Source organism: Barbus barbus, assembly GCF_936440315.1.
Source record: "Barbus barbus genome assembly, chromosome: 7".
Lineage (NCBI taxonomy): Eukaryota > Metazoa > Chordata > Actinopteri > Cypriniformes > Cyprinidae > Barbus > Barbus barbus.
In genome coordinates this window covers 15,050,554-15,064,832 of record NC_136735.1, presented here as the reverse complement: position 1 = coordinate 15,064,832, position 14,279 = coordinate 15,050,554, and the positions used below count along the sequence as shown (strand labels likewise).

General features: G+C 36.5%; 1 protein-coding gene across 1 annotated transcript; it reads right to left on the bottom strand.

Annotated features, from left to right (window-relative positions):
* Positions 1-2,774: 2,774 nt before the first annotated feature.
* LOC306872079 (15-hydroxyprostaglandin dehydrogenase [NAD(+)]-like) lies at positions 2,775-14,175 on the bottom strand. The gene is made up of 7 exons (XM_079420448.1): positions 14,051-14,175; positions 13,735-13,858; positions 13,035-13,141; positions 12,450-12,546; positions 5,550-5,626; positions 5,155-5,318; positions 2,775-4,454 (listed from the first exon to the last, which is right to left on the bottom strand). Exons 1-7 carry the CDS (start codon positions 14,141-14,143, stop codon positions 4,331-4,333), a joined length of 786 nt encoding a protein of 261 aa, XP_079276574.1. The 5' UTR covers positions 14,144-14,175; the 3' UTR covers positions 2,775-4,330.
* Between the last annotated feature and the right edge of the window lie 104 nt (positions 14,176-14,279).

Below are 14,279 nucleotides of genomic sequence, written 5' to 3'. Positions count from 1 at the left end.
TCTTGAATGAGTCAAAACCGACAGTTGCCTGGCTACACTATTCCTTTTCTGATCCTTTCCTGTCCTACAGATTGCTTCATACTGTGTCAAAATGTGCTCTCAGTGAGAACTGAACTAGAAACCGCTATTAACTGAACGGATGACGTACAAGGGAATGAGACATCCCAGAGAATGTGCAGGCCGGCCTGACATCTTGTGTGCCATTTAATCTTAGGGGAAGGGATGTCTCTTATCACTGTTTTTAGCCTTTCTTTGTTGCAAATACTCAAGTCTATTTTTGTTTTATCTCAATTTTAATATATTTTGTCAAGGTCAGATTTGGATTCGGAAACTAAAAAGGCCTTTCAGATATTTCGTTCAGACCAGGATCAACCTGGCCCAAAAACGGGGATTCTTGAAAAAAATAAAAAATAAAAACAGTGGCTAATAGTGATTAAATCATTTTAATCCGTCGTTTCAATTTCAAGATTTGGTTCAAATGATAGGAAATAATGTTGCATATCTATCTATCAGTTTGTCTGTCTGTCTGTCTACTGATATATATCTACTGTATGTATTTCTGTATGGGCTGTTAGTACACATTTAAGTGCTGTTCATCTGTCTATATGAAATTTTTATTTCTGGGTGTCAGGCCAGAGACCTCAAGGTAATATCTCCTGTGTGACAGTTGTTTGTAGTTCTAAACAATGTTTAAAAACAATTAAACCCCCCCCCCCCAGAACTGCTGATGAATTACACTCAATGCATCTAGGCAAATAAACAGTGAAGTAGTGGGTCTAGACATTTGCACAGTATGAAACTCTCAAAGAGATGCGAAAAAACTGCTGTCTGCAGTACAATTTTCAGTTTTAGCTTTGGGAACTGTCTTTAATGTTACAAACAGAAGACATGTTTGAAAAGCAGAAATCAATTATCATTATATTATATAAAAGAAACATAATAGAACATTTCCTTTGGACTTAAACAGCAGTTTCTATTGCTTTTCTGACATGATTTTTTCAGCAAAAGTTCTTTCTGAGGAAGAAATGGAAGCATGCTGGGAGCTTACAGAATGTTTCAGAAAATAATTACAGTGACTGTCTTATGGTTCTTCGTCCATTAGTCACTGTGAGGCATCTGTATACAGTGAAGTGTTTTCAAGAGCAGATTCTGTTGAGAAGAAATGTAAGCTTAAACACACACTAAAAATTGTATCTGTTTGTCTCTTTATATATATTTGAATTATGTATGATATGATATGTATGACATGATTATGTATGATATGAAAGTATGAGAAGATACAAGCTACTGAATTACGTTGTATGGTTTTTGACCTAACAGCCATCTAATTTGTCCTGAGGGGGGCGCCAATAAACTATCAAACACGCTGTCAAAGACAGAGACTTTATTTGTGAAAAATGACCAGCATAATTATTCCCGGATTACTGGGTTGTGTCAGTGATTACACTTGTCAACCAAAATAACTGAATGAGCCACAAAATCCACGCTCTTAATCACTGTTTAATTAGAATGATAAAATAATAATTAATGTATTTATTTATAGTAGGCTTATAATTATAATGTGTAAAATCAATTAACAATATGATCTAAATGGCCAAGCCACTAAAAATGGTTAGTTCAGCAAATTTGAGCATGAAAACTTTATTCCTCCCTTCCATTAGATCGAATACATGTGTTAAATCTGCTGGAACATTTGCAGAGATCACACACAAAATGCCAGAGACACAAGGAAACACTCAACCTCTGCTTTCTCCAAACTATTACTCATGGAGGAGTTCCAAAACACTTCAGTGAAAGTAGAACATTTCTGCTTCTTTCTAGCAAATCTGTTTTCATGCACATTGACTGCCAAAGTGAACATGAGTTATATGCACCAGGGTCAGGAAATGACCAAGGCTTTGGGCCAGTGATACCAGAAATACCAGTGGAAGCTCTGCAGGCACCGTAGTGAACTGTCTATACTGTATATCTGTATTCACTGTCTCAGCAGTGGCAGTGCATGCTAATATAAAATGTTCTTTAATGGTTTAAAAAAAAAACATGAGTAAAATAGAAAATCGCAATTCGTTTTATTTGTTTATTTATTTTTTAACAGCTGTAACTGACCAGGAATTATTTCAGTTAATTGATTAAGTTGAACTACATATTCAAATAGCTTATAAATGCAAAAACAGCCTCTGAAAATGAGCATACATTCCTCGTCATGAAATATTTGTTTTGTTTTGACAAACAGCGAGGCATGTCAGTCAACACACTCTTTATTTCATGTCACAACTTTCTGCTTACAATGTGCTCAGTAAGCTGCATATCTTTCAGCTGAGGTACTACTAGTGATTAACAAAGCTTTCTCATCTGTTTAACCTGTACTCAAACCCCACCCAAGCTTCCTCAGGGCCTTCTGTGTGACCTTAATGCCCTGGCTCATCTAGTCTCCTCTCACTTCAGTTACTGATAAAAGCGTGTCCGTGTGTTTTCTCTGCCCATTTCCCTTGTTAAAAAGACCTAAAGGAGAGGACCAGCAGCGTATGTATACAATACGTTTACAGAGACGTTGCTGTATGTTAACATTAATTACTATATACGTATCATTAATGAACATATATCACTTGTTAGTTGTGCTGTGTGTGTGTTGCATTACCAGAACTACTGCATACTGACAATGTTTTTAAAAAAGGGATTATAACACATTTGTGGTTCAGTTGTCGCTTTTGCAAGAACTGAATGACGAACTGTTTGTATAATATAAAAGCATACACTTCCTTCAAGAATTCTTCAGATGTCAAGTCACCTTTATTTATATAGCGCTTTTAACAATGTAAATTGTGTCAAAGCAACTGCACAATATCAAAAAAGGAAAATAGTGTCAATAATGTAAAATGAAAAGATTAAAAAAAAGATTTTCAGTTAAAGGCATTTCATTATTGAATTCAGTGATGTCATCATCCAGCTCAGTTCAGTTTAAATAGTGTCTTTGCAATCAGGTCGACGATATCGCTATGTAGATGTAGATAGTCTATGTAGATAGAAAGCTCTGACTATCAAACAGTCATCATTCAGATGACTCCCTCCCAGTCCTCATAGACTTTCATATCTTTATCTGCTGTCATATCAAAGCAGAGTCACATCCCTATGGCGTTTCATCAAAGGAATTTTGTAAAGTCACAGTATAAGAAGAAATTCTGGATACTCTGAGAAATGTTATTATCAAATTGATGAGCCTATGACTCAATTTGGGCACTTGTATAGTTTATTTATAGAACAAGACTTTAGTGTAGACTTTGTGATTGTACTGATGAACATTTTTTAAAACTGATAAGCCATGATGCTTATCATCGATTGACCAAGATGTGTGCCATATCACATTATGTACTATTACTGAACCATTTGCAGTCTTTATTTTTTACTTCGCTGCATTTACATCAGTTCATAAAAACATTTATTCTTAGTTTGTATTTAGCAAAATAACTTGTTAGATTGAAACCGCACTGCTGGAAATAGAAAGACTTAACTAAAATGTGAAAGTACAGGAGTTATACATTTCTGGTAATGCGGTAAGTGTAGGCAATTCCTGGACATTACAACTGCATTGATGTAAACACAGCTGCCAGGTGATACTTGTTTCTGGATTTGCATTCCAGAACAGTGCGTCTTATGATGCAGACAGGAACATTGTATATAGCACCTGATCTCAAAATCTGCAAGCCTACAGAGTTTGGATTAGTTTTGGGTAAAACAGAGCCTATGCTATGCACATTTAGCCACAACAAAGAAAGCAGGAAACTAAAAGTAGAATAAACCAATAAGCTACACAAATATAGAAAACATTTTCTTTGTATTTTCAGAAGTTTATTGTTTGATTTATACATAAGGTATACGTAATAAAAGATACTCTCTTTGCCACAAAGATATCCATATATCTAAAATATACAAAAAAATATACAAAAATTGTAAGAATCATTGGTTTGCGATATTGAGGTATGATTGAGACGAAAACAATAAGTGAATTATTAATAAATATGATTTTCTTTTCTCAAAACCAATTACTCACAGTAAAGCAGTTGCATACAAATTAATGTTCAAGGACATTACAAGAAAATGAAACCGGCTTAGAAAAAGGCCTGAATACTAGTATGCAGTCCTTTTTGGTTTTCAAATCTCAAATGATAGACAGAAAAATCTAGCCCTTTTTATTTCTTAAATGCGCCAAACAGCTAGCTGTTTAAGGTGTCTGCACTGGACTTCAATAAAATAAATGTTCTGAAGAAGAATGGAGAGGAGAGAGAAAAGAGAAACTTGTTTGATGAAGGCATCAGATGTATTTATAATGTTCTCAAGCTGAAAGAGGTTCATAGGTGTGGAAGTGAATGCCTTTGGAACAGGTGATCTTCATCACAGCTCCGTTCAGACTTTCATCTGTTATCATTCGCAGCATTCCTTCTGCAATCAGAGATGGTCTGTAGATATAAACACAGACACAACAAAATTATATTTCACATTTTTTGTCACTGCTGCATGTTAAATCAGCACTTTTCAGTAAAGAATGTGGGTTTTTAAAAAGCAAACAAGCCAATTCATTTTTGCATTTTAAAATCAGTCATCTTTGCCTCAAACTTATCTTTTCTGTTCTTGTTGACATTCTTTAACTTCAAATAACTCATCCCTCATGTGTCTACACAGAGTGTTTGAGGAAGGCATGACAAATGTTTTATTGGAAAAAATAAAATAGAACAATTTCAGATACTCCACCAACACCAAAAGAATAGTGCAAGGCGTGAAAAAAAAGTGCCAGTAATACTGTAGGTGATTTGTTGGGGTGGAGGAGGTTGATTTGATTCAATTTTAAGTGCATGTCAAAAATCTTGCAAGCAAAATATACTGTTTAATCCACCTTTAATCAATGGGTGGTGCAAAATGAATGTCTAGATCTTCCAGTAAAGGCAAGTTTAAAGGTTTACAAGCAGTTCATCCTCTGATTATTTACTTGCAGAGGTAAAGGTCTGGACTGGAAACAGATTTTTGCCATTATTTAGAAAACGCTGTTGGTCTCTGCCCAAGCAAACTGTTTATTCAATGGACTGAATATAACGAACAAAGCTAAACTACTAAGACAAACTAATACAGAAGAAACAGCTAGTTCAGTGGAACTCTACTTACTTGAGAACACCATACTTGTCCATCCGTTGCTTGAATTCATCTTTGTACTTGACAAACTTGCCCATTGTTTCCTCATGCTCCACTGTGTGAAGGAGTTGGGTGTCCACGAAGGCTGGGCACAGTGTGTTGATCCTCACTCCATAATCGCCCTGTTCAGATGCGTCCTGCCGACAACAAAACGTGTCCAAACACGGTCAGCCTAAATTACACACACAGCGCAAAGAATGTGTCAACACACAGGGGTTAACGATCCTATCTGTGGGCAAACAACTACTCTCTCGGAGGGAAAAAGCTGGGCTGTGCTGGAATGTACCATATTCCAGGGAACAGATTTTCATATGGTTCCAGTAAACTTTGCTTATGGTAAACTGGTGAGACAGGATTGATGTACTCACTGCAATGGCTCTTGAAAATCCAATCACCCCATGCTTTGTCGCTGTATATACTGGCTGGTGAGGAGAATGGAGAAACGCTAGGAGGAAACAAAACAAATACTAATACCAAAAAGAACAATATGTCATATGTAAAATATGTAAACCAGATTTTTCCACTAGAATGTAAAATGCTATTTTTTTAAAGGAACTTTAGAGTATGACCATGTCTTTTAAGCTCCAAAAATGCACCATAAAAGTAGTATTCTGAAACAATGCAGTAGATTTGTGTGAGAAGCAGGCCAAATTTCAGAAATAGAGATTTCAGAAGAAATCTTCCGCTCCAGTGAACTGTATAAGCTGCAACCAGATCATTGAGTCAGTGAATTGAACTCAAGAAGCAGATCATTGAATGAATTATTTCTTTGGATTGTGTTTTTTTTTTCAGTCCACAAATCTGTTCTCCTCCTTGACTCAACAGTTCTCAAGTTACAGCTCACTGAAGATTATTAGGCAATAACGACTAAAATCTCAATGTGTTCCTTGTATGAGCCATTTTTGAAATGGATGCGATCTCTACGGCATTGAATGGAAAAGAGCTGCGTGAAGATTCTGCAGAATATCCAATTCTTTGTTCCACAGATGAAAAACAGATAAATATTTGGAACATTTTGGAACAATATTAGTTCATTACATTATTATTCCAGTTGACTGAATGAAGGGTTTTGTAACCAGGGCTGCGATACTAGAGTCTGTTATTTGAAAGAGCAAGGTTTTCATCTTATTGAGACTGTAGAAAAACAAAGCCTGTGAAAGCCTTCGTCATGGAACAACTCTGGATCTTCCAAGTCTGAGGATTTATTTTTAATTCACGCATAAAAATCCTAATGGCTCTTGAGTCTGTTTAAAGTGAAACAGCTCTTTGGAAATATAAAGAGCTGAGAACAATTTCCTAAACTAATGCTTTCAACTTTATAGGGCAGTTTGGTGCTTTATGGACCTGTATAAATATAAAACTGTGGAAAAGTCATCTACATTTTCCCCTTTTGTCTTGTTAATATATTTATATATAATATATGGGTGTGTGTGTGTGTGTGTGTGTGTGTGTGTGTGTGTGTGTATATATATATATATATCTGTGTGTGTGTGTATACAGTGTTGATTATACTTTATCTGATGTGGAAGGTTATTGGAAAGGTCAAATGGAACGTTTCCTTTAGCTTTCAGGCTCTGTTATAATAAACAACATTTACAAGCCTCATCAAACCTAGGCAGCCAAGGACGCTAGGGGCAAATAGCTGAGGCAATATTTACAATTAAACAGATTTGTTCATCCAGAACACACAAGAACTAAGCACAACATTAATGCACATGCATTGAATAACCCACTTTTGCATAAAAGAAGGCTCTGCTTCCCATTCTAGCTGTATTAACATCTTGAAGGGAGTCATCAAGCTTTCTTGTCTGTAAACATTTTAATTAAGGGGTAAGATCATCATAAAAACTAAACCAAACATTGAGGTCATCCTAAACAGATATGTTTCCATTCAGCATGGTTAGGTATTTCTGCATAAATCCACCACTTTTCTCCCTATGCTCAAAACCTATTTCCTAGACATACGATTACTTTTGTAGAATGCTTTATGCATCTGTTCCATTGAATAGTTTGAGGACAAATTATGATTATAAAATTTAGATTCTATTTTTAGCGACAGTGAAGGAAAAATTATTTGATCCCCTGCTGATTTTGTGCATTTGCCCACTGACAAAGAAATGATCAGTCTATAATTTTAATGGTAGGTTTATTTGAACAGTGAGAGACAGCATAACAACAACAACAACAAATATCCAGGAAAAAAAGTTTGATTTGCATTTTAATGAGTCAAATAAGTATTTGACCCCTTCGCAAAACATGACTTCGTACTTTGTGGCAAAACCCTTGTTGTCTTCAGCTTCCTCCACAGATTTTCTATGGGATTAAGGTCTGGAGACTGGCTAGGCCACTCCAGGACCTTAATGTGCTTCTTCTTGAGCCACTCCTTTGTTTCCCTGGCCATGTGTTTTGGGTCATTGTCATGCTGGAATACCCATCCACGACCCATTTTCAATGCCCTGGCCCTAATGGTACATGGCCCGGTCCATCGTCCCTTTGATGCGGTGCAGCTGTCCTGTCCCCTTAACAGAAAAACACCCCCAAAATATAATGTTTCCACCTCCATGTTTGACAGTGGGGATGTTGTTCTTTGGGTCATAGGCAGCATTCCTCCTCCTCCAAACACGGTGAGTTGAGTAGATGCCAAAGAGCTCGATTTTGGTCTCATCTGACCACAATACTTTCATCCAGTTCTCCTCTGAATCATTGGCAGACGGGCCTGTACATGTGCTTTCTTGAGCAGGGGGACCTTGCTGGCGCTGCTGGATTTCAGTCCTTCAAGGCATAGTGTGTTACCAATTGTTTTCTTGGTGACTATGGTCCCAGCTGCCTGGAGATCATTGACAAGATCCTCCCGTGTAGTTCTGGGCTGATTCCTCATCGTTCTCATGATCATTGAAACTCCACGAGGTGAGATCTTGCATGGAGCCCCAGGCCGAGGGAGATTGACAGTTATTTTGGGTTTCTTCCATTTGTGAATAATCACACCAGTTGTCACCTTCTCACCTGCTTGGCGATGGTTTTGTAGTCCATTCCAGCCTTGTGTAGGTATACAATCTTGTCCCGGACATCCTTGGACAGCTCTTTGGTCTTAGCCATGGTGGAGAGTTTGGAATCTGATTGATTGCTTGTTTCTGTGGACAGGTGTCTTTTATACAGGCAACAAACTGAGATTATGAGCACTCCCTTTAAGAGAGTGCTCCTAATCTCAGCTCCTTACCTGTATAAAAGACACCTGGGAGCCAGAAATCTTGCTGATTGATAGGGGATCAAATACTTATGACTCATTAAAATGCAAATCAATTTTTAACTTGTTTGAAATGCGTTTTTTCTGGATTTTTTTTCTTATTCTGTCTCTCACGGTTAAAATAAACCTACAATTACAATTATACACTGATCAATTCTTTGTAAGTAGGCAAACGTACAAAATCAGCAGGAGATCCAATATTTTTTTCCACTGTACATGAGGTCCGTTTAATTTATAGCACCTGTCTCAGGGAAGCCTAGTTTATTCTTCCACAGTTTGTGAGAGTTGCTCGCAGCAATAGTGAAAACAAGTACAGGTACAATAAATAGCTATTTTCATTAAGACATTATTTTATCAATTATTTTAAAAGTTTCTGGCAAGTATTTGTATATATTTATTAGTGCCGACAAACTATTAATCACAATTAATTGCATACAAAATAAATATGTTTGCATAATATATGTGTGTGTTCTGTGTATATTTATTATGTGTATATATAAATACACACACAGTGAAAATATTTACATGTATTTACATGTCTATATTTATATTCATATAATTTATATTATAAATAAATATATTTAATATATAAACAACCTATTTTTCTGAAATATATACATGTATGTGTGTGTATTTATATATACATAATAAATATACACAGCACACATACATATATTATGTAAACAAAAACGTTTATTTTGGCTGCCATTAATCATTTGACAGCACTAATATCATTAATACCGATTCAATGGCGTCGGAGGTAAAGGGGACTGAATCAGGCCCATATTTTAACTTAGTCTTAAAGGAACAGTTCACTCAAAATTTAAAATTTACTCACCTTCAGGTCATCCAAGATGTAGATGAGCTTGCTCATCAGAACAGATTTTAGAGTAATTCAGCATTACATCACTTGCTCACTAATGAATCCTCTGCTGCAGTGAATGGGTGCCGTCAGAATGAGACACCAAACAGCTGATAAAAACATTATAATAATCATACAGTAATGTATATGACTCCTGTCCATCAAGTAACATCTTGTGAAGTGAAAAGCAAAACTTGTTTTCAAAAAACAAACAAACAAAAACAAAAAACAATCATTGAGACATTTTACTTTAAACCATTGCTTCTGACCAAAATATCAGTCCATAATCCATAATAACCCTTCCATCCTTTGTTATCCTCTCACATCAAAATCCATGCACTGACATATTTGTCTAGAATTGTTGTGGACTTTGTTTCACTTGATCTGTGCATATTTCTCTCCTGATTTAGATAAGACAATGTTGTTATTGGAGAAAGCCATATTATGGATAGAGGACTTGTATTTTAGTCAAAGCAATGGTTCGAAGTTAAAAATGTTTTGATGGATTTGTTTATTATAAACAACTTTTTGCCTCACAAAACATTAACTGATAGACTGGAGTGGTGTGGATTACTTGTGGATTATTACTTATTATTTTTATAAAATGTTTGAACTCTCCATTCTGACATCACCTATTCACTGCAGAGGATCTACTGGTGAGCAAGTGCTGTATTGCTAAATTCTCCAAAACCGTTCTGATGAAGAAACAAACTCATTTACATATTGAATGGCCTGAGGGTGAGTAAATTTCAGTAAATTTTCATTTCAGGTGAACCATTACTCTAATGTTTGTTTCTGGTAATAATTAATGCAATGTACTGTGTGGTTAAACAAACACAATGTAAAGCTTCCAGCTTTAGAGGAGAGGGCAATGCGAGAAAAACACTGTTTCCTCAACAAAATTCCAAGCAAATCAATCTCCAGATACCAGAAACTAAACTACATTAATGTAGTCACAAAGTGAGAGCTGTTCCAATCGCAAAGAGGGGTAATCACCTATGTTACATTAGTTAAAGAAACCTGAGAGGCAGTGAGGGAAATCCTTTATCCCATCTCTTAGTAGGGAATGAAAAGGACTTTTCAAATCCAAGTCTAAAAACCTGTCTGGAGCGTGTTGGGGGTTATAACAAGTTCACTGTCAGCCAGGCACAATTCATCATCCAGGCTGTACACACACACACACACACATGTATATACATATACAAAATAATATTCATATCTTCAAAACAGTGCCCAGAATCAGTTTATCTACACTGCCCTCCAAAAGTTTGGAAACGCCCTAGAAAAGTGGGGTTTTGGACAATATTGGCATGAATCCTTTTTAATTTGTGATAATTTTGCACTGATAAGGGACAACACAAACTACGAAAACATATTTTATTACATAAACAGTTTATACACAGAAAAAAACTTAAATTTTCGATTAATCAAAATATCCACCATTAGCAGCTATTACAGCTCTGCATAATCTGGGCATCCGAGCTGTCAGTTTATTCAAACATTGACTTTGAATTGGCAATCAATTGTTGAAGCTACAGTATTAAGGTGTGCTGACCCAAAAATCTTTTAAAAACCTGAGCCAAGTTTAAACCAGTAACCAGGCATCACAGCTGGCAAAGAGGCATGTCTGACTTTGACATGTATATATTGCCATTATTATGTTTTATTGCTGGTCTTCAATGATAATGACAAGTTACTTTAATGTATTTGCACCAAAAAATGATAAGGATTTATGCTGTTATCGTCCAAAACCACACTTTGCCAGGGGCGTTTCCAAACTTTTGGAGGGCAGTATATCTCAACTGCTCAGTGGCTCCAAAACACAGGTATTTGATGACAGATGGATAAGCTGATAATAGTTTTGCTGCTGATTTATGATTCTAGGGTTTTTTTTTTTTTTTGAGGTGCTTAAGTATAAAGCTGGTGATATTTTTCAGTGGGAACTTGTCTTAGCTGCGCTATTGTTTGAATAGTCACAGAGGCAGAGAAAGATAGGGTTTTAAAATATGAAAGTACGGTGTGGGGTGAACAAAACTCATCTTTCTCCCAGACTTGTCCTGGCTTTCTAAATTGCCAAAAATGTCTGGGTTTTGCCTTTGCTTTCCTATTGTCTTCATAATTTTTCAAGGTATTATATGCACTTGACCAATCATGGCAAGCAAGAAGGTAGGACCAACAGAGAATGGTCAAAGCAATGCAATTGCATATAATGTATGACTGTAAAGAGCATGTCGATAGGAACACAAAGGCCAAAACCATAGGCAATTTAGAAATCCAAGCCAGGACATGTCTAGGAAAAAGAGGACACATGGTCACCCTAACTAAGTAGTGTCCAAGTAATGTAATGTAAATAATTCATGTGAGACACATTTACTTTATATCCCAACAGCTGTTTAAATGTTTCCTTAAGATTTTGTTTACTTTACGCTGGCTTTTCTTTGATGTAGTGGTCTTGGACTTAACACTGACACCTGCTGGTGTGGCTGCATTAAGTTTGTTTATCAAATGCTACTGCATCACACTAAAACATTGTGCTCATTGTGCAGTCACCATGGTGGCACCCATGAAGGGGCAACCCACTTCATGTAGAATAAAGCTGCTTTATCTTCTCATATCTTCTCATATATTGTGCACAACAAAAACTGCATTTTTAAAAGCAGACACTTTTGTAGGTTAAATTGTATAGATTGTGCAAGCTGTTGTGAGACTGCTATTATTATTTCCATTATGGTCTTGTGAGTTCATTTAAACCTACATTCTTACAAGAAAGGTGTGTCCAAATGACCTGTTTTGCAAAACGTTCTAATTCTTTTGCATCTTAATCATAAAGAAAGTCAATCATCAAGTAAATGCACAGTGTTTATTATGCTTTTTTTTTTTTTTACATTTTGGCATAATAATTGTGCACGTGTCATTTTTTTAAACAGTAGGTAGATCTTTGGCAACAGAGACAACAGCAACTCCTTTAACCGGGCCAGATATGTTTGCTTTAGTGTGAGCAAATATTTGACTCACTCTATAGTTTGCTAATAACCAAAAAGTACTGTTATGTAACCTTCTTAAGAACAACACTCTCTACAGGCTACAAAACATTTAGGCTAAATTTTTCAAAACATGCACATACTGTATGTAAGACACATGATAAAGTTATCACTATCTTACCTGCCATAGATGAAACGTTGATGATAACCCCTCCTTCTTTTCCGTACTCTTTACTCATGTGTTCTAGTGCTAAATATGTCCCCTGTATGACAGATGTCTGAGGAAGACAACAGTTGTGTAAAACTGCTAGCACATAGTAAACAGATGTTTTCTGTGAGAGTGAGATTATGTTGAGATTGACCGGATATTATGAGCAAACACATTATTATACTGCATCTCGTCCATTAGGAAATCGCTCAGCAGAGCATGATTGATTTAAAAGATCTGTAGATTATTTCATACAGTGCATATGTAGGCCTACAAGTGCCAAATAATGGTGTTCCTTCTACTAATATTGTGAAATCTTTTGGACTGGAGGCAGGGGGTGGAGTTTTTTTTTTTGTGAATATGTATCTACTATCCTGAAGTGTGGTTGCATGTTGTGCCCTAAAGCACCAAACGTGATGCACTCTTAGCTGTGTAAATCATGAGATGTGTCCAATGATATGAAGTTAAGTTGAAATGCAAGAGTTTGGCATGACCTATCCATTTCTCTCTCTCTCTCTCTTACAGGTTGGAGTTCAAGCATAATGATTTTTAACTCACCAAATTTACTTCAATGGTCTTTTCCCAGTTCTTCTCATTGTTGATTCCAGCATTATTGATGACAATATCCAACCGACCAAACTTCTCTACTGTGCTTTGAAAGGCATCTAAATGAAAGAAAACACAGCAGGGTTTTCATTTGTAATAATTAATAATAATGTTGCAATAGTGCCACTTTTGACAGCAGTACAAAGTGGCTGTGTATTCAAACCAAATGAGCAGTCCAGTCAGTTCACTAGGTTTTGAAACACCCACAGCGTCAGTCTGCATGTGCCCTCACCTGACTTGCAGCTGCAGCATTCCACAAAGAAACATTTAATTAAACTCTTAGGTAAGTGTGTCTTTAGAAACAAGTTTAACAGGAATGAACAATCCCTTCACCACCGACCCATAAACTCTTGTCTTGGAGAAAAAAACGCAACCTAACAAAAGGGTACACATTTAATAGTGTTAACTTCAAAAACCCAGTATCATTCCTCAGTGATGACCTGAGGGCCTATGAATGTCTAGTATGACCTAATTCACTTCCCACACAATGAGACATTGTTCAGGAATAACATGCGCTGCACGTACAGGTGCGCAATATAAAGTGGATAATTGTTTCGTTCAAAGAAATCTATTTCAAACTGCGCCAGACTAAAGAAGATATTATAAATGTCCTAACTAAAAGGATAAGTAAAAAAAAGAAAAAAGGGTTTACCTCTAAGTTTCCCCGCATCAGTCACGTCACACTGGATAAAAATACAGTTATCCTCTCCAAACTGGCCATCTAGATCACGTTTGCTTTCCTCTCCCACAGATTGGTTCAGGTCTACCAGTGCAACCTGAATTTTTAAAAAAGTCAATTAATAACGTAATGCTAAAACAAATAAATAAATGAAGATGCAACGATGCATGATGAAATAAAAATAATCGCCCCAAACAGGCAACTGAACTAGTTATAAAGACGTTTTCCCAACAGTTAATTGGATTAATCCGCGACGTCCATTTTAAAAAGAAATTTGACAAAGCGAGACCTTCGCCCCGTTCTCCAGGAGATGTTCCACCACGGCTCTTCCGATGCCTTGCGCGCCGCCGGTGACCAGAGCCACTTTCCCGTGGAGACTCATGCTGCTCACCACCGAGCGCACCGCGCACTGCTTTATGTAGGCGTATAGTCAGAAGGGGGCGTGTAGATAAGTATTACTACAGTAAACACAGACGGCCAAGTGTCGTTTTACAAACTGTCATTTACACCAAAGAGAT